The following is a 26,108-nucleotide window of genomic DNA, read 5'->3' as shown; positions in this document are numbered from 1 at the left end:
GTAGAGTCTGTGGGATACCAGGACCATGCTTCGTCGATAATAAACCTGGCTAGATGCCTTCGTATCTTAACGGATTTTGTGGTCATTGGGCAGTTTGCTTGAGGTCTGCTGTGCCAGCTATCTGCGCAGAGCTGGGAGGGCACGCTAACAGAAAACACACACACACACAGCCAAACATCTGACAACACAAAATTGGTGACCCCGACCACTGATCTGGTAAGTAAGCGATCTGTCCTCTGTAGGAATTGTGATCTAACATGGCGGAAAACTATATGCTAGGGAACCCGCTTAGCCCCTTCCTAAAAATCCCCACAGTATAATAAAGTATGGACATGCCGGGTTGCTAGCAAGAGAGGTCCATATGGATTTAAAAAATATAGTGGGGAAGAAACATGTAATAGAATTCGTAAGCTAGGGCAGAGACTGTAGCCTTAAAATATAGAATATTACATACTATAACCATGGCTGTTAAATGGTTAAGACAACATGCCACAAAATTGGCGGGGCAAGTAACAGAAACCAAGAAAGAGTTAAGAGAAGCCACAAAGTCCTGGAATGCTCCCTCTCCCCTTGCAGGGCAGCAAGCAGTCCAGAGACAGCAAGCACAGGAACAAAATAAAACATTGGAAACAGCTGTAAAAAACCTACAAAAAAGAGATGTGCCACCCTCGGAACGACACTCCACACTCATATCTAAAAATAGAACCTTCTTTCTCAAATATTTTTACATAGTGGCTAAGTTTTTTCCTTTATATGCTTTCTCAGTTTGCTGCCTGTATTTTCAAATACCTTGATAGAGTTAATCTCTCTTGGCTCAGGTCTAGCTACCTTCCTAGGTTGCTCTTCACCCCCTCCTTCCCCCACCTCTCATCACTTTGGCTCTCTCTCTTTGTTTTAAAAGTTAAACGTTATAGTTTTTACAGAAACCTCCAAAAGAGAAAGGAATTGAAAACATAACAAAAACAACAACAAAGAGAAAACAATGTAAAAACTTTTACTTTAAATAAATCCAGTAGATTATTTTAACCCTTCAGGAATGCCACAGCTGGAATTACTCTTAAACTTTCTTGAAAATATGGTTACCAAGCAAATGAAATGCAGACTCTGCTTCTAATCCTAATCACTGACTAAGATTTGAAACATGGGCTTTCCTATGGACGTAGAAGCCCTCTACACCAATATTCCACACAAAGATGGACTACAAGCTATCAGGAACAGTATCCCTGATAATGTCACAGCTAACCTGGTGGCTGAACTTTGTGATTTTGTCCTCACCCACAACTATTTCACATTTGGGGACAATATATACCTTCAAGTCAGCGGCACTGCTATGGGTACCCGCATGGCCCCACAATATGCCAACATTTTTATGGCTGACTTAGAACAACGCTTCCTTAGCTCTCGTCCCCTAACGCCCCTACTCTACTTGCGCTACATTGATGACATCTTCATCATCTGGACCCATGGAAAAGAAGCCCTTGAGGAATTTCACCATGATTTCAATAATTTCCATCCCACCATCAACCTCAGCCTAGGTCAATCCACACAAGCGGTCCATTTCCTGGACACTACTGTGCTAATAAGCGATGGTCACATAAATACCACCCTATACCGGAAACCTACTGACCGCTACACTTACCTACATGCCTCCAGCTTCCATCCAGGACATACCACACGATCCATCGTCTACAGCCAAGCTCTAAGATATAACCGCATTTGCTCCAATCCCTCGGATAGAGACAAGCACCTACAAGATCTCTATCAAGCATTCTTAAAACTACAATACCCACCTGCTGAAGTGAAAAAACAGATTGACAGAGCCAGACGAGTACCCAGAAGTTACCTCCTACAAGACAGGCCCAACAAAGAAAATAACAGAACACCACTAGCTGTCACCTTCAGCCCCCAACTAAAACCTCTCCAGAGCATCATCAGAGATCTACAACCTATCCTAAAAGATGATCCTTTACTCTCACAGATCTTGGGAGACAGACCTGTCCTCGCTTACAGACAACCCCCCAACCTAAAGCAAATACTCACCAGCAACCACACATCACTGAACAAAACCACTAACCCAGGAACCTATCCTTGTAACAAACCCCAATGCCAACTCTGTCCACATATCTATTCAAGTGACATCATCATAGGACCTAATCACATCAGCCATACCATCAGGGGCTCGTTCACCTGCACATCTACCAATGTGATATATGCCATCATGTGCCAGCAATGCCCCTCTGCCATGTACATTGGCCAAACCGGACAGTCTCTATGCAAAAGAATTAATGGACACAAATCTGACATCAGGAATCAAAATACTCAAAAACCAGTGGGAGAACACTTTAACCTGTCTGGTCATTCAGTGACAGACCTGCGGGTGGCTATATTACAACAGAAAAACTTCAAAAACAGACTCCAACGAGAGACTGCTGAGCTAGAATTGATATGCAAACTAGACACAATCAACTCCGGTTTGAATAAGGACTGGGAATGGCTGAGCCATTACAAACATTGAATCTATCTCCCCTTGTAAGTATTCTCACACTTCTTATCAAACTGTCTGTACTGGGCTAGCTTGATTATCACTTCAAAAGTTTTTTTTTTCTCTTAATTAATTGGCCTCTCAGAGTTGGTAAGACAACTCCCACCTGTTTATGCTCTCTGTATGTGTGTATATATATCTCCTCAATATATGTTCCATTCTATATGCATCCGAAGAAGTGGGCTGTAGTCCACGAAAGCTTATGCTCTAATAAATTTGTTAGTCTCTAAGGTGCCACAAGTACTCCTGTTCTTCTTTTTGGGCTTTCCTTATTTCCAGATAGCAGAGTTTTAAAATAAAGTTTGATATAAAGTAATAAAAATGCCTTAAGTTACTAAATTAATACAACAAATGTGGCAAATAACTTAATATCATTTTTATTAAAAGTTTTAAATAGGTAATAACTCGCTTATTTATATGTTTAACCCTTTTGTTTATTTTTTTATTTTTGTTTGCCTTATTTTGTATAGTTATAAATACAATTCTGGCGCACTTTGTTTTTAATTGTAAGTTTGTTGTGTATGTTGGCCTGTGTTGTATGTTGTGAATGTCATGTGACTACTTTTTATTATTTTTATTTTGTTGCAACAAAATACCCTTTTTTAAAAATATAAGTGGTACCACACTATTTTAAGACTATGGCTGGGGTATAACCATCCTAGTACCATTTTTTTTAAAGTTCAAAAAAGTCTCAGGTATAAATATATGTACATATATTTCTGCCTCAACAAATAATGCAATTGCAAACAAAAATAATTTTCTTTTATTAATCACAGTTTTGTTTTTCATTTTCATATTTTTTATTCAAAGAAAGAAAAATATAAGGGGAAACCTCAACATTAAGGTTAAGGTAATATTAACAAAATGTTAATTTCTTGTTTGGGTTTTTATAAACTTGTTTGTACTTTTAAATATAGTGATAAAAATGTCATAGCAAAAATGTTTAAATATAACAATGTATGCATAAAGCTAACCAAACAATTTCAACTGGTTTCAACCTTTTCAACATGCTTCCACAACCAAGTATCAGAAAACTTTAATACCTTCAAATTATTTGCATTGACCTGTATTTAAAATTCATTTTGGTTTAATTTTTGTTCTCTTTTAAGTTATGTTTAAGGGAAGTAGTGGCTGCTAACATTTGTGCTTCTAAACAGTTAACAAAAGTGAAATTGGCATCACAAGCAAATTAATTCTAAAAAGCTTAGTAAAAATTATGTTACTAATTCTTTTGCTAAAACAAAGTGTTCAGCAAGGGAAAGCAATACACCTTCTCATGGAAGATTGTGAGCATCTATTTTAGCCGTTAAGCATTACATTTAGCATAAAATATTAGTAATGCATCTCAAGTGAAAATAGAACAGGAGTACTTGTGGCACCTTAGAGACTAACAAATTTATTAGAGCATAAGCTTTCGTGGACTACAGCCCACTTCTTTGATATGCATCCAAAGAAGTGGGCTGTAGTCCACGAAAGCTTATGCTCTAATAAATTTGTTAGTCTCTAAGGTGCCACAAGTACTCCTGTTCTTTTTGCGGATACAGACTAACCCGGCTGCTACTCTGAATCAAGTGAAAATGAATGTCTACACAACAATTGCAGAAGTATAGCTTGTGTTATAAAAGACTTGGTCCCTATTACATTGTAAACACACTAAATTAATCTGTGGGTGGGCCTGGGGGCAAAGGGAGAAAGCGGGGGACTGCCCCACCCCACAGCCAGAGTGGGATTCTTTTACTGCAACTAGCCAGTGACGCTCTTGGGGTACCTGCAGGGGGAGGAGGCTAAAGAGCTGTGGGGGGATGGGCAGGCGGGGGGAACAGGGATGTGGGGGCGCCGGGAGGAGAGGGATGCAGGGGGCAGGATGGGCTTGGGGAACAGGTGGGGAAGATGGGGGAGGGGTGGCTGAAGGGAGGATGGGGCACTGCAGGGGAGTCAGGGGGCAAAGGGAGAATTATGGGGCTGAGGGGAACGAGGCTGGAAAAAAAAGAAAATGAGTGGGGGACACTGCAAGGGAAAGGGGGGAGGGGATGGTGAGAGCAAGAGCAAACTGGCTGGGGAAGGGAGTGGGGAGAGCGGGGGGGAAGGGAGAAGGCAGAAGGCAGAGGGGTGGGGAGATACAATGGCAGCTCTCCCGCCCCATGGGGTAAAGGGGTGTGAGTGGGTGCCCCTCCCAGCAGCCAGTGGGGATTATTTTTCTCCTAGAAATGGTCAAAAAGCATGGGGGTGCATTGGCTGGCGAAAAACCCCTCAGGGCTCAGAAGCTACAAGGCAAATCGGCACAGGCAGCCCCCGCCCCTCCATGCACCAACCCCCCTTATTATTAGATTAAAAATAAAAGAAGACCGACTCCTGATTTGGGGGTCTGTCTCCTGAGTGTTGGGGGCTGTCCAGGGTCCTGGTCTGATATCCAGGCAGGATTCAGATCTCAGCCACACCGGTGTCAGACCGGAGTCACTGCTGGCTCTGGCAGGGAGGGAGTGCGGATGGGCCAATGGGATCAGCCTCTGCCTGCCTGTCCCTGGGGTCTGCAGGGGCAGGACAGGGAGACTCTGTTATTAGCTGCTGCCAGGGCTCTGGCTATTGCTAAGGGAGAGGAGGAGGCTGGTGTGTGTCTCTCTCTCTGCTCCTGTTATTACAGCCCTGGAGTTGAGCTCCCTGGGTCAGAAGCTGCTGCCTCCTCCATTTTGAGCTGGGAGCCCGGACTGAGCATCAGAGTCAGTGCCTGGGAGAGACCTTCATTAAAGCCCCCACTGTGCCCAGCCCAGGTGAGGACTTTCTGCAGTGGCTGGAACCAGCCGCCTAGGGCAGCCTCGGCGCTGCTGACACCAGCCCCTTAGCTGGAGCTGGCAGGTGATGGGGAAACCGGGGGAAAGGGCTGGGGCCGGGCAGGAAAGTGACTCTGCACAAAGGGCCCCTTTCAGGATCTGCTGGTGAGTTTTGTACTGGATAGGAGTGGGGTATGGGGGTTGGGGGAAGCTCCCCGTGTGTCTGCGGGTCCCAGAGCCACTGCCCTCAGTTACACATTGAGATTCAAACCCCAGTTAGTTGTCCCAGTAGCAGATCTGTCTACAGGAGAGCAAACACCCATGTAAATGGGGCAGTCACCAGTTCTCCCAGGCAGAAAGGAGGGGAAGGGGACCGAAAGGGAGAGTGGAGGGACTGAATAGGGCAGCAGGAGCAGTAAATAGGGAGGGAGGTTCCCAGTTCCCAAACCTGCCCAGATCCATTCCCTGCCCCCTGGGCAGACTGACACTCCTGGGAACTTGGTGAGGAGCAGAGATAGGAAAAGCCAGTTCATCTCTCTTGAACCATTGGGCTGATTGTAGAGTGGGGGGACATGCTGCCTTTGGGGAGAGTGTCAGGGGAATCCCCCAAAGTGTCTCCTTTGATTCTGCTCTTTTTCCAGCATTCGGATCAGAGACTCCATTACGGGGAGAGTTTAAAAGTGTCCCCAGTGGGTTCAGTTCTACTGGGAGGGGCCTGGCCTGTTTGGTAATAAACTAACTGGGTTTCTTCCCAGCGTGGCAGAGTCCAGAGCATCTGTCTGCAGGTGAGAGAGAGAGCATGGGGGGGGTAATTTGGGTGTGAAATGGATTCAAGCCCCTTCTGACCCCCTCCTCCCAAATCGCCCATCTCATCCTGACAGGCTGAGGAATCACGTCCACATTTCGCTCCAGATGGTCCCATCTTCCAGGAGACAGGGAAGGTAAATGGCTGTGATGGAGCCAGCTCAGGTAGGGGATTGTCAGGGAGCTGCAGGGGGGGGGGGTGCTGTAGAGGGGGAGGAGCAGAAAAGACACAGGGTGAGGGAGGGGACAGGGTGTGATAAATCTGCTGGGACACCTTCAACCCGGGCCTGATTTACTGAACAGGCCCAATGGCGTGGGTTGGGGAGGGGAGTTCCCCCATTTCTGAACCTGAATACAACCCCCCCTGGGCAGGGCTGGGGAAACTGACCAGACTCCCAGTGCTGGAGCCACTGGCTAGAGGCTGCTGTGAAATACGAAGGGAAGCTGTTGGGATTCCGGTCCCTGTCCCTGGATCAGAGCTCTGCTTCCCCTGTCAGCCTGTGGCTGGCAGGCGTGTGGGAAATGAGAAGACCCTGGCCTGCTCCATCTGCTGGCGGGGACAAGGAGCTCTCACTTTCTCCCCACCCCCTGAAGCTTCCTGACTGCTCTGAGCAGGGTGGGGGTGGGATTCTGCTTCTCCTCCCCCGTGAATAGGGGGATGTGGCTGGGGCAGGTGACGCTGAGTGGGGAAATGTTTCAGATGCTGGTGACCTTCGAGGAGGTGGCCGTGTATTTCACCAAGGGGCAGGGGGCTCTGCTGGACCCCTCTCAGAGAACCCTCTACAGGGATGTCATGCAGGAGAATTATGAGATGGTGACTTCGCTGGGTAATTATGAGACGCTGTGCCCTTGGTTATTAGAAACTGTGGGGTCTGCATATCTGACTGCCCGGTTGGATTAGGAAGGAATGGGTTGCAAAGTGAAGTGGTTCTAAACCAGAGGCCTGGGGCCCCCTGGGGAACCACAAACGGGTTTTAGGGGGGCCACCCAAGCAGGGCCGGCATGGGGCCCAGGGCAGAAAGTGGAAGCCCCACTGCATGGGGCTAAAGCCCAGGGCTGAAGCTAAAGCCTGAGCAGCTTAGATTTGCGGGGCCTTATGTTGCTTGGGACCCCGGGTAATTGTCCTGCTCCCTACCCCCTAATGTTGGCTCTGGCTTTTCTATGCAGAAAAACAGTTGGTGTGGCAGAGGTGGGCTGTGGAGTTTTTATAGCATGTTGGGGGGGCTCAGAGAGAAAAAGGCTGAGAACCCCTGGCATCATGGGTGGCGTGTAATTTAGGCAAGGGAAGGCTGTGCCTACCTAAATAGCCATGGGTGGCCCCACCCACACTCCGCCCACACTCCGCCTCTTCCTACTGTGACAGACCCAGACCAATGGGGTACAGGAGTCTGGTAGAGGGCAAATATACTGGTCACTGGATGAGTAGTTTTCTGTTCCCTGAGTGACCAGAGCAGAGGCTGCACTAGAGTAATCAGGAACCTGCTAGAACCAGTTAAGGCAGGCAGGCTAATTAGGACACCTGGAGTCAATTAAGAAGAAGCTGCTAGAATCAATTAATCAGGCTAATCAGGGCACCTGGGCTTTAAAAAGGAGCTCACTTCAGTTTGTGGTGTGAGTGTGAGGAGCTGGGAGCAAGAGGTGCAAGGAGCTGAGAGTGAGAGTGAGAGTGAGAGTGAGAGTGAGAGGGTGAGGGTGAGGGTGAGGGTGTGCTGCTGGAGAACTGAGGAGCACAAGCATTATCAGACACCAGGAGGAAGGTCCTGTGGTGAGACTAAGTGTATGTCTACACTACGAAATTAGGTCAAATTTATAGAAGCCGGTTTTATAGATATTGGTTTTACACAGTTGATTGTGTGTGTCCCCACATAAAATGCTCTAAGTTCAAGAAGCCGGTGGACCGCGTCCACAGTACCGAGGCTAGCGTCGACTTCCGGAGCGTTGCACTGTGGGTAGCTATCCCATAGCTCCCGCAGTCTCCGCCGTCCATTGCAATTCTGGGTTGAGATCCCAATGCCTGTTGATGCAAAACAGTGTCGCGGGGGGTTCTGGGTACATGTCGTCAGGCCCCTCCCGCTCTGTCAGAGCAACGGCAAACAATCGATTCGCGCCTTTTTACCTGGGTTACCTGTGCAGACAACATACTACGGCAAGCATGGAGCCCGCTCAGCTCAGCTCAGCTCACCGTCACCATATGTCATCTGGGTGCCGGCAGACATGGGGCTGCATTGCTACACAGCAGCAGCCGCTTGCCTTTTGGAAGTAGATGGTGTATTATGACTGGTATCCGTCTTCATCGTACTCCAGTTCAATCATAGGCACCTGGGCAGACATGCTTTGTCTCCTGGAGACTCAGTCCTACCGGCAGTCCTATTGAACCGTCTTGACGATCATGGCTAGCAGTCATAGTACAGTATCTTCTGCCAAGCACCCAAAAGATGCCGAGGGCTATCAGTCATGCTGCACCTTCTGCTGCCAGCTTAAGATGTAAATAATAGATGTATTCATTTGCTTCCCACTCCCTCCGTGAAATCAATGGCCTGCTAAACCCAGAGTTTTGAGTTCAATCTTTGGGGGGACCATTCTGTGTGACAGTTGTTTGTGTTTCTTCCTGATGCACAGCCACCTTTGTTGATTTTAATTCCCTGTATCTGTACACCATGTCGTCAGTCGCCCCTCCCTCCCTCCCTCCATCAGTTTTGTGCGTTTTTTCAGACCAGATGCCATAGCACTGGGATCATGGCGCCCGCTCAGATCACCGCGGCAATTATGAGCACTATGAACACCAGGCGCATTGTCCTGGAATATATGCAGAGACCGGACATGCCAAAGCAAAACCAGGACCAGCCGATGAGGCGATTGCAGTGCAGGAAATTGAGTGATGAGGAAAATGACATGGACGCAGCCCTCACACAAGGTACGGGCCCCAGCAATGTGGAAATCATGGTGTTATTGGGGCAGGTTCATGCCGTGGAACACCGATTCTGGGCCCGGGAAACAAGCACAGACTGGTGGGACTGCATCGTGTTGCAGGTCTGGGACAATTCCCAGTGGCTGTGAAACTTTCGCATGCGTAAGGGCACTTTCATGGAACTTTGTGACTTGCTTTCCCCTGCCCTGAAGCGCCAGAATACCAGGATGAGAGCAGCCCTCACAGTTGAGAAGTGCGTGGCGATAGCCCTGTGGAAGCTTACAACGCCAGACAGCTACCGGTTAGTCGGGAATCAATTTGGAGTGGGCAAATCTACTGTGGGGGCTGTGATCCAAGTTGCCAGGGCAATCAAAGACCTGGTGATATCAAGGGTAGTGACTCTGGGAAACGTGCAGGCCATAGTGGATGGCTTTGTTGCAATGGGATTCCCAAACTGTGGTGGGGCCATAGACGGAACCCATATCCCTATCTTGGCACCGGAGCACCAAGCCACCGAGTACATAAACCGCAAGGGGTACTTTTCAATGCTGCTGCAAGCCCCGGTGGATCACAAGGGATGTTTCACCAACATCAACGTGGGAAGGCCGGGAAAAGTACATGATGCTCGCGTCTTCAGGCACTCTGGTCTGTTTCGAAAGCTGGAGGAAGGGACTTTCTTCCCGGACCAGAAAGTAACCGTTGGGGATGTTGAAATGCCTATCGTGATCCTTGGGGACCCAGCCTACCCCTTAATGCCATGGCTCATGAAGCCGTACACAGACAACCTGGACAGGAGTCAGGACCTGTTCAACTATAGGCTGAGCAAGTGCCGAAAGGTGGTGGAATGTGCATTTGGACGTTTAAAAGCGCGCTGGCGCAGCTTACTGACTCGCTCAGACCTCAGCGAAAAGAATATCCCCATTGTTATTGCTGCTTGCTGTGCGCTCCACAATATCTGTGAGAGTAAGGGGGAGACATTTATGGCGGGGTGGGAGGTTGAGGCAACTCGCCTGGCTGCTGATTACGCGCAGCCAGACACCAGGGCGGTTAGAGGAGCACAGCAGGGCGCAGTGCGCATCAGAGAAGCTTTGAAAACGAGTTTTGTGACTGGCCAGGCTACGGTGTGAAACTTCTGTTTGTTTCTCCTTGATGAACCCTCCAACCCCCCCCCCCCCCCACCCGGTTCACTCTACTTCCCTGTAAACCAACCACCCCACCCTCCCCTCCCCACTTCGAGCACCGCTTGCAGAGGCAATAAAGTCATTATTATTTCACATTCATGCATTCTTTATTAATTCCTCACACAAGTAGGGGGATAATTGCCAAGGTAGCCTGGGATGGGTGGGGGAGGAGGGATGGAAAAGGACACACTGCATTTTAAAACTTTAACTCTTATTGAAGGCCAGCCTTCTGATGCTTGGGCAATCGTCTGGGGTGGAGTGACTGGGTGGCCGGAGGCCCCCCCACCGTGTTCTTGGGCGTCTGGGTGAGGAGGCTATGGAACTTGGGGAGGAGGGCTGTTGGTTACACAGGGGCTGTAGCAGCGGTCTCTGCTCCTGCTGCCTTTCCTGCAGCTCAACCATACGCTGGAGCATATCAGTTTGATGCTCCAGCAGACGGAGCATTGACTCTTGCCTTCTGTGTGCAAGCTGACGCCACCTATCATCTTCAGCCCGCCACTTGCTCTGTTCAGCCCGCCATTCAGCCCGCCACCTCTCCTCCTGTTCATATTGTGCTTTTCTCATGTCCGACATTGACTGCCTCCACGCATTCTGCTGTGCTCTATCAGCGTGGGAGGACATCTGGAGCTCCGTGAACATATCGTCCCGCGTCCTCCGTTTTCTCTTTCTAATGTTCACTAGCCTCTGCGAAGGAGAAACATTTGCAGCTGGTGGAGGAGAAGGGAGAGGTGATTAAAAAAGACACATTTTAGAGAACAATGGGTACACTCTTTCGTTACAAGGTCGCATTTTTCCTCTGCCTGCCGGTTTGGTATGAGAGATCACTCATGCAGTGCCAGGCAACAGATTTCGGCTTGCAGGCAGCCATGGTAAGCCACAGTCTTTTGGCTTTTTTAACCTTCTTAACATGTGGGAATGGTTTCAAACAGCAGTGCCCTCATTTCCCATATCAAGGATGAATTGGGTTGGCCATTTAAAATGGGTTTTCAATGTAAAAGGAGGGGCTGCGGTTTCCGGGTTAACATGCAGCACAAACCCAAGTAAACCATCCCCCCACATACACACCCGATTCTCCGGGAAGATCACTTCACCCCTCCCCCCACCGCGTGGTTAACAGCGGGAAACATTTCTGTTCAGAAGAGCAGGAACGGGCACCTCTGAATGTCCCCTTAATAAAATCACCCCATTTCAACCAGGTGACCGTGAATGATATCACTCTCCTGAGGATAACAAAGAGAGATAAGGAATGGATGTTGTCTGCATGCCATCAAACACCGGGACCATACGCTGCCATGCTTTGTTATGCAATGATTCCAGACTACGTGCTACTGGCCTGGCGTGGTAAAGTGTCCTACCATGGCGGACGGGATAAGGCAGCCCTCCCCAGAAACCTTTTGCAAAGGCTTTGGGAGTACATGAAGGAGAGCTTTCTGGAGATGTCCCTGGAGGATTTCCGCTCCATCCCCATACACGTTAACAGACTTTTCCAGTAGCTGTACTGGCCGCGATTGCCAGGGCAAATTAATCATTAATCATTAAACACACTTGCTTTTAAACCATGTGTAATATTTACAAAGGTACACTCACCAGAGGTCTCCTGTGTGCCCTCAGGGTCTTGGGTGAGTTCGGGGGTTACTGGTTCCAGGTCCAGGGTGACAAACATATCCTGGCTGTTGGGGAAACCGGTTTCTCTGCTTCCTTGCTGCTGTGAGCTACCTACATTACCTCCATCCTCATCTTCCTTGTTCCCTGAACCCTCTTCCCTGTGTGTTTCTCCATTGACGGAGTCATAGCACACGGTTGGGGTAGTGGTGGCTGCACCCCCTAGAACGGCATGCAGCTCCGCGTAGAAGCGGCAAGTTTGTGGCTCTGCCCCGGACCTTCCATTTGCTTCTCTGGCTTTGTGGTAGGCTTGCCGTAGCTCCTTAATTTTCACGCGGCACTGCTGTGCGTCCCTGTTATGGCCTCTGTCCTTCATGGCCTTGGAGACCTTTTCTAATACTTTGCCATTTCTTTTACTGCTACGGAGTTCAGCTAGCACAGATTCATCTCCCCATATGGCGAGCAGATCCCGTACCTCCCGTTCGGTCCATGCTGGAGCTCTTTTGCGATCCTGGGACTCCATCACGGTTACCTGTGCTAATGAGCTCTGCCTGGTTACCTGTGCTTTCCACGCTGGGCAAACAGGAAATGAAATTCAAACATTTGCGGGTCTTTTCCTGTCTACTTGGTCAGTGCATCTGAGTTGAGAGTGCTGTCCAGAGCGGTCACAATGAAGCACTGTGGGATAGCTCCCGGAGGCCAATAACGTCGAATTCTGTCCACACTACCCCAATTCCAACCCGCAAAGGCCGATTTTTATCGCTAATCCCCTCGTCGAAGGTGGTGTAAAGAAACCGGTTTAAAGGGCCCTTTAAATCGAAAGAAAGGGCTTCGTCGTGTGAACATGTCCAGGCTTAATTCGATTTAACGCTGCTAAAGTCGACCTAAACTCGTAGTGTAGACCAGGCCTCTGTCTCCTCCATGCTGCTTCCCTGCAACAACCGCTGCCGCAGGGTCTTAGTGCCCCTCTTCTCCACTGCCAGGGCAGACTGACTCTGAGCCTGCCTTTCCCCCTCAGACCCTTTCATTTTCCAATGGGACCCTTCAGCAGCACAGGAGACCACCCCCTGCCCGCAGTCACTGCTCCTGCCCCATGCTGGACAAGGAGGCACCCCCATCCCTCACCCCCAGTGAGGCTACAGTCAGGGGCAACAGCAGGGGAGGAGGCACACACAGCGCCCCACCATGGGGAGGCGAGGGAGATTTTAGGACCTGAGAGGGACTGTAGGAGCACATGCAGTGACAGTGGTGGGGGTGAGTGTGCTGCTGGGGGGTCGGGAAAGGGGGGCTCATATCCCAGAGCTTGCTGCTGCTGGCAGGGAAAGAGCTGGGAGGAGTCCTCCACTCTGGCCTCTGTCCCAGAGCAGCCTGCCTGCACCCCAAACTCATCCCCAGCTCTGCCCCACCCCAGAGCCCACACCCCTAGCCAGAGCTTTCACCCCCCCACTTCACCCTCTGCCCGACCCCTGGGCCTCTCCAGCATCCCAAACACCTTATCCCCAGCCCCAGACAGAGCCCTCACCCCCTACACTACTACTCTCACCCTGAGCTCCTCCCACACTCCAAACCCCTCATCTGCAGCCACACCCCACAGCCCTCACCCCTGCACCCCATCCCTCTGCACCCCTCCCATCCCAAAACTCCCCCCCAGAGCCTGCACCCTGCACCCCAATACCCTGCCCCAGCCTAGGGCCTGCACCCCAGACCCCCTTCCTCACCCAAACTCCCTCCCAGAGCCTTGGGCAGGTGGGGGGAGGAGTTTGGGCAGGAGCGGGTTCTGGGCACCACCAAAATTTCTACAAACATGCCACCCCTGCGAGGAGGTGGAGTGAAGGTGAGCTGAGGTGGGAACGGGGACACGGGGAGGGCCGCTCGCAGTAACGGGGGGGACGCACAGGGGAACCGCTTCCATTCAGCAGTCTGAGCTTGGCCAAGGCAGAAGGGGAGGGGGTTTTGGGTGCCACAGAAAGGGCAGCTTGACCCCGCATCTTTCCTGATAAGAAGTGTGTTAAAGTTGCTGATACATTCATTTGAAAAGAGCAGGATGTACCCTCAGGAATGTCTATTGGGGTCTCAAGGCTGCAGGCTCTGGAAAGATCTACACCGGGTTAATCAATAATCAGAAGGAACCTCTTGCTCGATCATTAAAATTGCTTACTTAACAAGGTTTCTTAAAGGGACATATTCTATTACTAATGTATAAATAAGGGGGGAAGCTTGAGCTAGGGGGACTCCTCTGGGGGACTCTTCGGGACTGGTCTCTCACTCTGGATGCATCTTGTGTTCCCCACTGGCAAATGGGCTGCCACTGTGCCACTCGAGAGCCACACTGAGCTTTGGTAATTATCGAGGGTTGGGGGTGTTTTACTAACCTGTTGCGGACGTGTGTAAGTGCTTGAGACTAGTAAAGTTTAGCTTTAAGTGAAAGCAATCTTGTGTTGTCCTGTTTGTGCCAGCCATCGATCGGTCGCCGGCCGTGTCTCCCCTGATTTATTTCCTGACACCTCCTTGCACAGAGTAACAGTTACCAAGAGCTTTGGGTTGAAATAACCCCGGGTAAAACCCCACCCAGGGGCTCCTGCAGGTTGCAGCAGATGCATGCGGTCAGCGGCTCCCATGCACCCCCCAGCTCCTCACTCACCACGCTCGGGCTCTGCGGCTCCCGGGCATGTGAGCCGCCGCCAGGGCGCAGGGCCCTGAGCCTGCTCCAGGAGGGGCAGCGGCGGTGGTGGCTCACACTCCCAGGAGCTGCAGAGCCCGAGCACAGCAAGTGGGCAGCCGGGGGTGGCATAGGGGCCGGCGCCCGCATGCATCCGCTGCAGACTTCAGGAGCTCCTGGGGGGAGGGGGGTGCGCCGGGCTGCAGCCTGGGTAGGAGGCGTGGCTGCCAGGGCCGGCTCCAGGCACCAGCTTGGCAAGCAGGTGCTTGGGGTGGCCACTCTGGAGAGGGGCGGCATGTGCAGTTATTCAACGGCAATTTGGCGGAGGGTCCCTCACTCCCGCTCAGAGCGAAGGACCTCCTCCGAATTGCCGCTGCAGATCGTGATTTTGGCTTTTGGGGGGCGGGGGCTGCTTGGGGTGGCAAAAACCCTGGAGCCGGCCCTGGTGGCTGCTCCCCACTAGCCGTTCCACTGCCTTTGCAGGGCTGCTGCCCCCGTGCACCGTGCTGGTTTCTCCATGGCTGGGGCTCACTGCCACCGCTACCGGGATGCTCTGGCTCGCCGGTGCCTCTGGAAGGCGTCTCCTCCCTGCCGAGCTGCTGCAGTGGCCCAATCCCGGCAAAGCCAGTGAGTGGACTCGGGGCGGGGGCCCCGGAGTGGGGTGAGGAGGGCTCAGGGGGGCTGTGCACCCTCCAGGTGAGTTCAGGGGGTGGGGAGGGGGAACCTGGTCTGGGGAGCAGCCCCTGGCCACGGCTGGCCCCTGGGCAGGCTGGCCCCTGGGGTCTATAAAGGCTCATTGTGATTTGCCCCTCAATGAACTGATGTGCGGGGGGATTGGGCGCAAGGTGGAAGTTTCGCCTAGGGTGCAAAATATCCTTGCACCGGCCCTAGAGAGAGAGGGTGGCAGATGGAGAGGAACAGATCTGGGAAAATGCTGGGTTTGCTCTTCAGAGCCAGAGAGGTGAGGCAGAGAACTGTGATCTCGCTGCATCAGAGCCAGAGAGAGACAGGAATTCTCCTGCGAGTGTCTGGTCAAGCCGACCCTGAATTCGAATGCTGTAAATCCTGCCCAAGAGGAATGTTGTGGGGAGGGGCAGCATCTCCTGATTTCTGAGAGGACAGGGTTGGGCAGAGGTGAGAAGGAGGCCAGGGATGTCAGGGACTTGGGCAGTTTTCAGGCCAGGCTGACCCACATCATGGAGGCCAGAGGGAGATGAGGAGCCTGGCAGCCCAGCTGGTAATCCCCTCCCTCCCCCTGTGTGGGGAAGATAGTGATTGTCTCTGCCCCACTCGCCCCACACGCATCCCTCTAACCTGAGCTCTTTGGATTCCCTGCTCTCAGAGTGTTTCCTTTTGTGACGGGCTCCCAGCACCTCTTATGGCTTCTTGGCACCTTTCTCCCAACGTGTAGATGTTGCTCTGTTGCTGGGGCACGTGGGAGTTGAGTGGAGCAGTGGGCTGGGCTGGAACAGAACTGGGCTGGGGATGGAGAAAGGAGTCTGCCTTTTGCTTGTCCATTTAAATAATAAAATATAATTTAGTTTCTCCCACTCCCAGTCTCCTTTGTTTTGCATTAAATGGCTGCCCCCTGCCGAGGTAAGGTGAAAGATAAAGGCAATGCAGACTTGCTCTGGGATGGGAATGCACAGTGAGGTCACCCCATCTCTGTCACAGGCTCCTCAAACTTCCCGTAGAGATAAAACTCTCTGAAACCTTGTGCCTCTCTCCCTGACCCCAGTACAAACCAGAAACAGTCTGATTGGCCTCCCGGGCTCATCCTTCTCTCCCTCATGCCAATGCTAGTCAGGAATAATCCCACTGAGGCCACGTGACCTGTCTACACCAGTGTGAAGTTGTTGTGAGAGGAGAATCAGACTATTGGCCTGTAGGATTGTTTGCAATCTATGGGGCGGGCCTGCCAAGGGAGGCATGGGAATGTGTCAAGGGAGACGTGACCTGTGTGGGGTTTTGGTTTTTTTTAAAGAGCACTGGCTGCGGGTGTGGGGCACCTCACGGACTGCCAGAAGCAAGGGCAGGAGTAGGTGATCCCACCGGCCTAGGTCGTCTCGGGGAAACTTGCGCAGCATGTCCTTCAGAGTACGGTTAAACACTTCCACCAAGCCATCAGTTTGTGGGTGATCGATGGAGATGTGCAGCTGCTTAATCCCCAGGTGGTCGCACACCTGCCGCAGCAGCCGGGAGGTGAACTTGGTGCCATGGTCAGTGAGGATTTCCCAGGGCAGGCCCACGCAGGCAAAGACCTTCTCGAGTTCGTGAGCGATGGTTCGGGCGGTGATGCTCTGTAGTGGGATTGCTTCGGGGAAACGGGTGGCATAATCCATGATGACCAGCATGTACTGAAACCCAGCAATCCTTTTCAGATGGCGGCCCACCAAATCCATGGCTACTCGCTCAACAGCATTTCTACAATGGGTATGGGAATCAATGGGGCCTTGGGCGTCCATGGGGGTGCAGGTCGCTGACATTCCGGACAGGAACTACAGTAGTTCCTCACCTCCTCATGCACACCGGGCCAGAGGAACCGCGTCAGAATTTGGGCGAGGGTCTTTTCACAGCCCCAGTGCCCTACAGTCGGGATGTCACAGGCGAGTTTCATTATGGCTCGTCGGTGACATTGAGGCATGAGCAGTTGGGTCTGGAGCTCTCTGGTTCGAAGGCCGGCTGCTCAGTGAGTCGGGGGGGATCCTGGTCACAACACACTGACGTAGGTTCTGGCAGTGCTGCAGCCAGACTAGGGTTGGCTGCCCCCAGGCTACTTCCTAACTCCACATCTAGAGGTACCTGGGTCCGGATGGTGTCCCTCCAGGGGGTCAAGCACCATGGGCTCCTCAGGGTAACTGGCGAGGGGTAGGCTTGGCAGCTCCTCTGGGTAACTGGCAAGGGGTAGGCTTGGCAGTTCCTCTGGGTGACTGGCGGCGGGCAGGCTTGGCAGCTCCTCCAGGCTTTGGTCAGCGTCAGGTGTCGGCAGCTCAGGCCAGTCTTCAGGTCCGCCGCCGGTTGTGTGGTCTCCCAACCAGGAGCTAGGCCACAGGCGTCTGGCCTCTCTGGCGACTGCTCCTCTAGTGAGCTCTGGGGTTGGGCTTTTATGCTTCCTGTCCTGCGCCTTGACCTCTGGGGGACGGGCGCAGGATTCGCTGGCTCTGCCCACATTGGTGTCGGGAGAGGCTCGTCCCTCTCTGGGGCGGCAGGGAACCACACCGCCTCGCTACAGTGCCTAATGACCAGAATCTTTCAAAGCTGTATGAATCCACTGGCCTTGCTTCAGAAGGACCCGCTGTGCATAGCTTGGAAAAGATTTCTTATGAAAAAAAATTTTAGGCAGTTTAAACAACCCTATAAGCTTAGCCAGCTTGTTGGGGAGACATTGTTGTTGGAACATTAATGTTTCCATGTTGATTCTCAGTCTGTGTCTCAGGTACGGAGGAAAGTTCGGGTTCCTGGTTTTTCAGAGCTGAACAGCCTTATAACTGAATCCACAAGGATGCAGGGGAGAGCAGCAAACTCTCATCTCTAGACAATTTGAATATGACTTTTAGTCTCTAAGTGGACTTGACATCTGATTCCATGTGGAAGCAGAGGTTGGTAATGGAAGGACAAAAGAACCTTGAGTCTAACATGCTAGTGAAAATGGCTGGTATCTCTTTAACACAGAGTCCAGCCTTTGAATTGGTAAACCTTGAGGATCTGAAAACTAGTAAACTAGCTAGTGTCTGTGTTGATATAAATTACCTGGTTGACTGGGGGGAGAAAGACTTGCCATAGCCATTAGCAAAGAGGATTCACCAGTCAGCCAGTGGATTCTGTTACACAAAAGAGTTCAGATTTTGACCCTCAGGAACAGGAGAAAGGGAAAAAGTTTATCATGCTAATAAAGACAGGTTAACCCTAAAATGCCAAAACCCCAGTGCTAGTGAGCCAAAGGCATTACAAAAATGATTGTGAATGTACACTTGTACTAAATTTGTTGTTAATGTTAATGCTAATGCTAACAATATGCAGGGTTTTTTGGAAAAATCCTTGAACATGTTAGGAGTGATACATAGGAACTCATTATGTTGTAAAAGCCTACATGGTTATAGCCTTCATGGTTTCATTACATGACAACACATTTTATGTGAAAAGGCCTGATGATACTGATATTTCACAGTTAGTGCCTGTATCTAATCTTGAAACAGTACACAGCAGAAAAACCACTACAAGCTTGAACTGCTGTGCAAAAGGGGAAAATGAGATACAACACCTCACAGCCTTCATGGCTGAAGGCCAGAGTAGGTGCTCTCTGAAGAACATCAATGGCTATGTTAAGTCAACACATAGACCGAACCCTGGAATCACTAAAGTGTTTCACAAAGTAGGGACTAAGTTCCTGGCTGGGGCCAAAGCATGCCTCAATAACTTGTCCTTACAAAGAATTCATAGAAACACAGCTCATATCAATGTTGGAAGGTCCTTAAGGTGTATCCAGGAGCTCTTATTTCGCCTTCCACACCTTTCTCACCTTAGGGGTGTGATGCATGGCTAGAAAGGGTTAAACATCCTGCAAAATAAATAACCCTCAAAAGACATGTGGGGAGATAATGTTTTTTTTTTTGTGTATTTACATATGTATGAGTAGGGTCCACAATGTAATCAATAGTCAACAACAGTCCCTGTCTGTGCTGGATTCTGATAGGTCAGAGATCTAAAGAACATCCTATCATGTAAATGAATTGTAAACACGAAATATCTCTGTCTCCATCTGTAGCAGGGCGGCCTGGCTCCCGGGCGCCCCTGGAAGGGACGAGCCCCACCCCGGAACTACTACACCATCTCTCTTTGCAATGTATAGCAAATAATCTGTGAATGGTGGAGGAACAAGCAAATGGCCTTACCTTAATTCTATAGCTAAGTACCTCCTTCAAAGTCTGCTAATTATCTTTTGTTCCCAGAGGAACTCCAACTTGTCAAGAAGACATGACATTGTAGAAAAGATCCTTGGTCCTGATTCTGTCATCTTAGATCTGCTTAGGCTTCATCAGGGGACATTTGAGTCGCAAGACTGAGGTCCCAGTTATGCTGGTACGCCCTGAATATGAGATTTGGATATTGGACTATAACCTATGAACTATTTCTGAAAGAACTTTTTGTAACTACAAAGCTCAACATCTTTGCTATGAATCTGCACCTCAGTACATTGAATTCATGTCTGTATGTATATTGATCTTTTAACCATACTCTTTTGTTTTTTAATAAATTTTAGTTTAGTTAATAAGAATTGGCTGTAGCGTGTATTTGGTTAAAATCAGAATAATTCTTTAACCTGGGAGGTAATGTATCTGATCCTCCGGGATTGGTAGAATCTTTTGTTTTATATGATGAGATAAGATTTACAGACATTTTCATCATATTTGATGTGGGTACCTGGAAGGAGGGCTGTGGCTGAATCACTTTAAGGAAACTATGTTGTTTGGACTTCTGAGTAACCAGTAAGGTAAGAAAGAAGCTGTTTTATGCTGGCTTGGTAAATCTAAGTATTGGAATATCCACCAGCTCGATGAGGATTTTCTGCCCCATTCTTTGCAGTTCACCCTAGTTAAGTGACCATAGCTGACTCCCCACTAGGACCCCGGTCACTCCCCTCTGCCCATTCTGCATTCAGAAAGCACCATTAGGAGAGATGGGTTTCCACAGGGCCTTTTCTTGGAAGCCTGGATTTCCAACTTCTGCTACACAGCATCAGCCTCTGAGAGGGAAGCAGCACTTGCCTGGGACTCAGGAGACCTAAGCTCTATTCCCAACTCTGCCAGCAGCTTGTGGGGTGAGCTTAGAGAAATCTGTGCCTTCCAGAGAGGGAATAAATGGGGAGTGATAATATCAGGCTCCGAGTGTCTGTCTAGGGCAGGAAAAGTGGTTGGGATTAGCTAGTGCATCTCCTCTGTGCCTCCCTCCCTTTTTCTAGTCTAGACTGACCCTTAGTGGTTTATTACAGTCCCCCGTTAGCAGAGTGATTGTTAGAGTCACTAAGGGCTTGTCTATGTAATGGCAATTTACTGTGCTGCAACTGTCTCGCTCAGGGGTTGGGAAAAAACACCCCCGAGCGCAGCAAGTTGCAGTGCTGTAAAGCGCCAGTGTAGACAGTGCACCAGGGCTGGTAGCTCGGCCCCTCGTGGAGGTGGGTTTTTTTAGAGCGCTGGGAGAGCTCTTTCCCAGCACTGCACCGCGACCACATAAGGCATGTTAAAGTGCTGCCGTGAGGTCTCTAATAAAGGCTCATGTCACATTGTTCCTTATGAGCCTTACAAGAAGCGTGGGCAGATGATCTTTAAGGAACTTCGTTTATATACTGGGAAATATGTTTTAACGTCTGAATCAAAGCAGGGGTGAGAAATATGGTTTGCCAGACAAAGGGATACCTACTCATTTGTCTCCCCCATTCATATGAAGCATTGTAGGTGAACACATTGGAGGCCCAGTTTGCATATAGGACCAACAGAAAGACCATACTGGAGAACAAACAATGGGGGGGGGGCACATCAGTTGTTTACTGGACTATAACTGGGGCACAAAAACCGCACCCTGCAATCCTTCAGGCAGCAAACGGGAGAGTGCGTTTTGCATTCATGAAAAGGGGGATCCCAACAAAGGTGGCTGGTGACCCTGGGAGAATGCTTTAGCCATGGATTTTACTTGTTAAACTCAGACTGTCTGAATCCTATTATACCTGGTGTTCAATGTGTAACCTGTTGGTCTTATTTCTTCACTCATTATCTCTTAGATCTTAGTTGATAAACTCCTGTTTGTTTTCACTAAAACTATATTTCAGAGCTGTGATGTTATATTGGGTCTGATCCTCAATTGAATCCAACAAGTTGGTATTGTCCCTTGGGGCCGACTTACCTGGGAATTTGAGTGTCCAGTGGAGAGGGGCTGGACACTAGAGAAGGACATGATGGAGAAGCTCCAAGACAAGGTTGTGCCTAGTGTTAACTTGCAAGGCAAAGTAAGGACTGGCAGAGCCTTGGGCAGTTTGTCTGGGGAGCTAAAGGCTGGAGGTGACAGGGAACAGACACCCAGTTCAGCAGAAGGAAGTCCCCCTCGCACTGAGGCAGGGGGGTAACGAGATTCACAGTCTGGGTCTCCCTGAGAAAACATCACAGACAGAACTTGCAGTCTATGGAGCTCAAGGATGGCAAAAGAACACCTCCAAGGGGCTTAAAAAAACAAAATAAAACAAACAACCCACCCCCCCTCCAATGCCGGGGATTCCAAAAGCTCCCTTGGAATCTATTCCAGAGCTTAAATACCCACATGGTTGAAAGTTTTCATAACCTCTAACCTAAATCTCCCTTCCTGCAGTTTAACACTTTTTACTTCTCCTACCTTCAGTGGCCATGGAGCACGACTGATCCCCAGTCTCTACACAACTGATGCCCAGTCACAATTGATCCCCAGCCCTTAGCATAGCTGCAGACCATCCCCAGTCTGCTTTTCTCAAGACTAATAGACCCACTGCTTTTAACCTTCCTCCACAGGTTGGGTTTTCTAAACCTTTTACCATTTTTGTTGCTCTCCTCAGGACTTGATCCAATTTGTCCTCATCTTTCCTAAAGTGTGATGCCCAGAACTGGACACAGAACTCCAGCTGAGGCCTCCCCAGGGCCGAGCAGAGCGGGACAACGATCTCCCGCAACTGACATACAACACTCACATTAATACACTCCAGAATGATAGCAGCCTTTTCCCCAGCTGCATCAATGGGTGACAGCCAGACAATCTCGGAGTCCATTAAAGACCATTTCCCCTACCCCCCATTATTGAAGACAAGGGACATTGAGAGTTTGAGAAATTAAATTTTACTTTATTCTTTTCAAAGCAAGAAATAAAAGCTAAATCCCCCCCCCACCCGCATCTCCATCCAACGCCCAGCTCCACACAGTGTATTTCATACCCACCCAGTATGTTGCTGCTCCAGCCACACACATGCCCCAGGGAAGAGGAACAAGTGAAAGCTGGTAGAAAAGCGCTAACAATCCATGAAAGAGGCATTTGCCCTCCCTCCTCCTCTCAGCAATGGGAAGACGCCGACCCCTCTCCACATCAATCCTATTTGGACTTCATTGGTAGCCCTTTAGAGTTCAAGGACGACTTCACACAGCACTCGTAGGACATTTCCTCTCTCTCTGGGACATGTGAAGTGAGTTCACAGTTCTCAGCCTCAGCTCTCTGGCTCGCAAGAACAAACAGTGCCTGTAACAGTGCCTCCATGGGTCACAACTGAGAATTCCAAATTCAGGATAAATTGCTGAGAAATGGGGCAGACACACTGCAAAACTGGTGATTATGACATCCAAAAAGCAGTTTCCTTAGCCATTCCAGCCCTTATATCACCACCAAAAACTCTGAACTTAATGATTGGTTATTTACAACCAATTTCATGAAACAGCAGGTTCTTCTGATCCCAAAGGACCAGCCACACACCCAGGTCAATATATAACTCAGATCTTACCCAATAATCACACTGTTGCCAATCCTTTAGTATCTAAAATCTCAAGGCTTATTTATGAAAAAGAAAGAAAGGTGAGAGTTAAAATTTATTAAAGGAATCAAATACATACAATAAATGCAAAGTTCTTGGCTCAGGCTTGTAGCAGTGTTGGAATAAACGGCCATCTTAAATCAAGTCTCTGGTGGCTTCCGAATCATTGGAAAGTCCTCAGTCCTTTGGTTAGAATGCTCCCATTAATATAAGTCCATAGTCCAGAGGTTTGAGCAGGAAAAAGGCAAAACGGAGATGTTTCCAGTGCCTTTTATAGCTTCTCTCAAGTGAAGGGAACCCCATTGTTCTCACTGTGAAAAAACACAGTAACAAGAGGTGTTTGGAGTCACATGGGCAAGTCACATGTCCATGTCTGATTTCATTCAGTCACTCACAGTACAGGCCATTACCTATACTTCAGATGGAACGTTCACAGGAAAGTCTGTGCAGCGTAGGTGGGCATCTGCCATTGTGAGTTAAGTGTTCTTTTGATGGGCCACTGAACTTGAATAATTCCTCCAAGATGTGCAGGTGAAAAACCTTGTGGGTGTTACCCAGGAGCAAACATTTTTGAAATACAGGTATACAGCCAGTAGTCATAATCTTAAATACAAAAAATGGTACATACATACAAATAGCATAATCATATTCAGCAAATCATACCCTCTCCATTGACACCTTATTCAGCACACTTTGTATAAGATTCATTGATTATATAACAATGGTAGCAACAATGATCTACATGGTCATATTTTAATCAGATAATGTCATAGTGCCCTTTCAAGGCCCTGTCCACCCACCCACTCTCTCCCCATCCGGATTGTATCTCAGATCTCTGCAGGGATCAGGCGTAACTTCCTTCCCCATTTCAGTCTCTGATTCTCAGAGTGCATATCCAGCACTCGCCCGCAAATGTTTTTGCGGATAGATACTGATCATTTTCATTGTTCAAAGGACAAGAAAATCTCATGACAAAAGCTAGGGAAATGTGAAATGAAAATCAGAAAGGACCATTCTGGCAAGTGATCATTTGTCTTTTGAAGTCCCCAATAAATCTGAGTTACATCCTGTCAAACTAATTTAATATCAAAATACTTGGCAGAACAGCCTTCACCAAATAGAAGAAAAAAACCCTACAAACCAGGGTGAGCTACAAACCACTTTCCTGTTCATGAAGTGAAATCCCAGAGAATCTTAAGACTCAAAAACTGGAGAACAATTTTACCCATTTCCTTCTGAGCAGGCTAAACCTGCTTTACTCAACACTGTCGCATTATTTGGCTGTGTTATTGATAAAAGTTTTAGCATCATCGTAATGGAAAAAAAGAGAGGGAAAAAAGACAAACCTCACCAAAAACTTCCTATCTACAAATTATCTGGATTTGGCTGGAAAAACTCCAGATGCCACTTTAGCTTTGGGGTTCATTTGAATTCCCCGTTCAGGAATGTGACATTTTCATCTCAAGTGCTCAGGGGCTTGACTGAGGATCAAAGAAATCAAACCCTGATTCCTAAGCATGGTGGAAAAGGACACTGTGGTAAATGACACACATGAAGGTGGAGGGGTAGAATGGGAAAACCATAAACTCTCCATGGCTTGGGCAGAGGCTGCTCAAGCAAAGACGTGTGAGGTTGATGAAGGCAGCAGGGAATCCCCCAGACTCAACCCATCCCTCTGCAATAACACAGAAGGTAAAACACCACATGATTTTATTATCCCTGCTCCAGCTCTTTTAGAATCTATTGAATGCTGGTGTATAAGGGAGAAACAACACAAAATAATTCAATGCTTTTCAGCATAATCTGGAGCAATGTGAGGATGTCTGGGAATGAGACAATCTCACTCCATAGGGGGCACTTAGTGACTCTAACAATCACTTTGCTAATGGGAGATTGGAATAAACTGCTAAGAGTCAGTTTAGACTAGAAAAAGGGGTGGAGGAACAAAGGAGACGCCCTAGATAATCCCAACCACTTTTCCTGCCCTAGACAGACACTAGGAGGCTGATATGATCACTCCCCATTTATTCCCAGTAGACTTCTGAGTCCCAGGCCAGAGCTCTATCAACTAGGCAATGCTGCTTCCCTCTCAGAGGCTGTAGCAGAGGTGGGAAATCCAGGCTTAGAAGAAAAGACCATGTGGAAACCAGGCTCTGATAATGGTGCTGTCTGAATGCAGAGGAGGCAGGGAGAAGGGGCAGAGGGGGTGAGTGATGAGAATAGGGTTACCATATTTAAAAAATAAAAAAAGAGGACACTCCATGGGCCCTGGCCCCACCCCTTTCCCACTCCGGGCCCGCCCCTACTCCGCCCATTCCCCCAAAGTCCCCGCCCTAACTCCCCCTCCTCCCTCCCAACCACGCGAAAAGGGATGCCCAAGCGCTACCGGCTTCACGGTTTGCCGGGCAGCCGCCAGACCCTGCGCCCCCGGCCGGCGCTTCCCCAGCACAGCTGAAGCCCGGGAGGGGAAGAGCCCAACCGGGGGCGCAGGGTCTGGAGGCTGCCCAGCAAACCCGTGAAGCCGGTAGTGCTCGGGATTTGGGCAGCCCCTATGCCTCCGGACCCTGCGCCCCCGGCCGGGCACTTTCCCTCCCGGGCTCCAGCTGCTCTGCTCCTCCCCTGACTCTTCGGCTCTGTTTAAGAGCCAAGCTGCCCGAGCCAGCGCTACCGGCTTCGGGCAGCCCCCGTGTCCCCGGACCCCAGCCGCCGGAGCAGAGCAGCTGGAGCCCGGGAAGGGAAGTGCCCGGCCGGTGGCTTGGGGTCCGGAGGCACAGGGGCTGCCCGAAGCCGGTAGCGCTGGCTCGGGCAGCTTGGCTCTTAAACAGAGCCGAAGTCTGAGAGGGGAGGAGCAGAGCAGCCGTGGGAGAGGAAGTGCCCGTCCGGTATTTTTCCTGGAGATGTTCGGCTTTTTGGCAATTCCCCCCGGACACGGGTTTGATTGCTGAAAAACCGGACGTATGGTAACCCTACGTGACTGGTGCCCGGGGCCGGGGGCGCAGGTCCTGCCCCAGGGGGACGCAAATCCGGACAGTGCCGGCTCCCCACAACGCGCTGGCATCCACAACCCTCCCTGGGGCGCCCCCAAGCCCTGCGATGGCTGCCGAGCGG

General features: G+C 49.8%; 2 protein-coding genes and 1 long non-coding RNA gene across 3 annotated transcripts; 1 reads left to right on the top strand and 2 right to left on the bottom strand.

Annotated features, from left to right (window-relative positions):
- The first annotated feature begins 5,082 nt into the window (after positions 1–5,082).
- On the top strand, positions 5,083–10,149 carry LOC135975027 (uncharacterized). Its single transcript, XM_065565077.1, has 3 exons — positions 5,083–5,310; positions 6,192–6,279; positions 8,827–10,149. The coding sequence occupies exon 3, from the start codon at positions 9,181–9,183 to the stop codon at positions 10,147–10,149; it is 969 nt and encodes a 322-aa protein (XP_065421149.1). The 5' UTR covers positions 5,083–5,310; positions 6,192–6,279; positions 8,827–9,180.
- A 142-nt stretch (positions 10,150–10,291) lies between these two features.
- On the bottom strand, positions 10,292–12,339 carry LOC135975026 (uncharacterized). The gene is made up of 2 exons (XM_065565064.1): positions 11,791–12,339; positions 10,292–10,910 (listed from the first exon to the last, which is right to left on the bottom strand). The coding sequence occupies exons 1-2, from the start codon at positions 12,326–12,328 to the stop codon at positions 10,408–10,410; spliced, it is 1,041 nt and encodes a 346-aa protein (XP_065421136.1). The 5' UTR covers positions 12,329–12,339; the 3' UTR covers positions 10,292–10,407.
- Positions 12,340–23,042: 10,703 nt separating this feature from the next.
- Positions 23,043–25,231, bottom strand: LOC135975052 (uncharacterized). The gene is made up of 2 exons (XR_010592109.1): positions 23,411–25,231; positions 23,043–23,311 (listed from the first exon to the last, which is right to left on the bottom strand). It is a non-coding gene; the product is annotated as an uncharacterized LOC135975052 (long non-coding RNA).
- Positions 25,232–26,108: the final 877 nt, after the last annotated feature.

Source organism: Chrysemys picta, chromosome 12 (genome assembly GCF_011386835.1).
Source record: "Chrysemys picta bellii isolate R12L10 chromosome 12, ASM1138683v2, whole genome shotgun sequence".
In the NCBI taxonomy this organism is placed as follows: domain Eukaryota; kingdom Metazoa; phylum Chordata; order Testudines; family Emydidae; genus Chrysemys; species Chrysemys picta.
The sequence above is the reverse complement of the archived record's forward strand: the minus strand, read 5'-3'. Positions and strand labels throughout refer to the sequence as shown.

What these genes read in the sequence shown, in the direction of transcription:
- LOC135975027 (XM_065565077.1), top strand. Translation starts at nt 9,181, where the DNA reads ATGCGTAAGGGCACTTTCATGGAACTTTGTGACTTGCTTTCCCCTGCC.
- LOC135975026 (XM_065565064.1), bottom strand. Translation starts at nt 12,328, where the DNA reads ATGGAGTCCCAGGATCGCAAAAGAGCTCCAGCATGGACCGAACGGGAG. An exon ending in GGGCACACAGGAGACCTCTG is followed by an intron (nt 10,911 to 11,790) that starts GTGAGTGTACCT and finishes CTCCTCCACCAG; the next exon opens with CTGCAAATGTTTCTCCTTCG.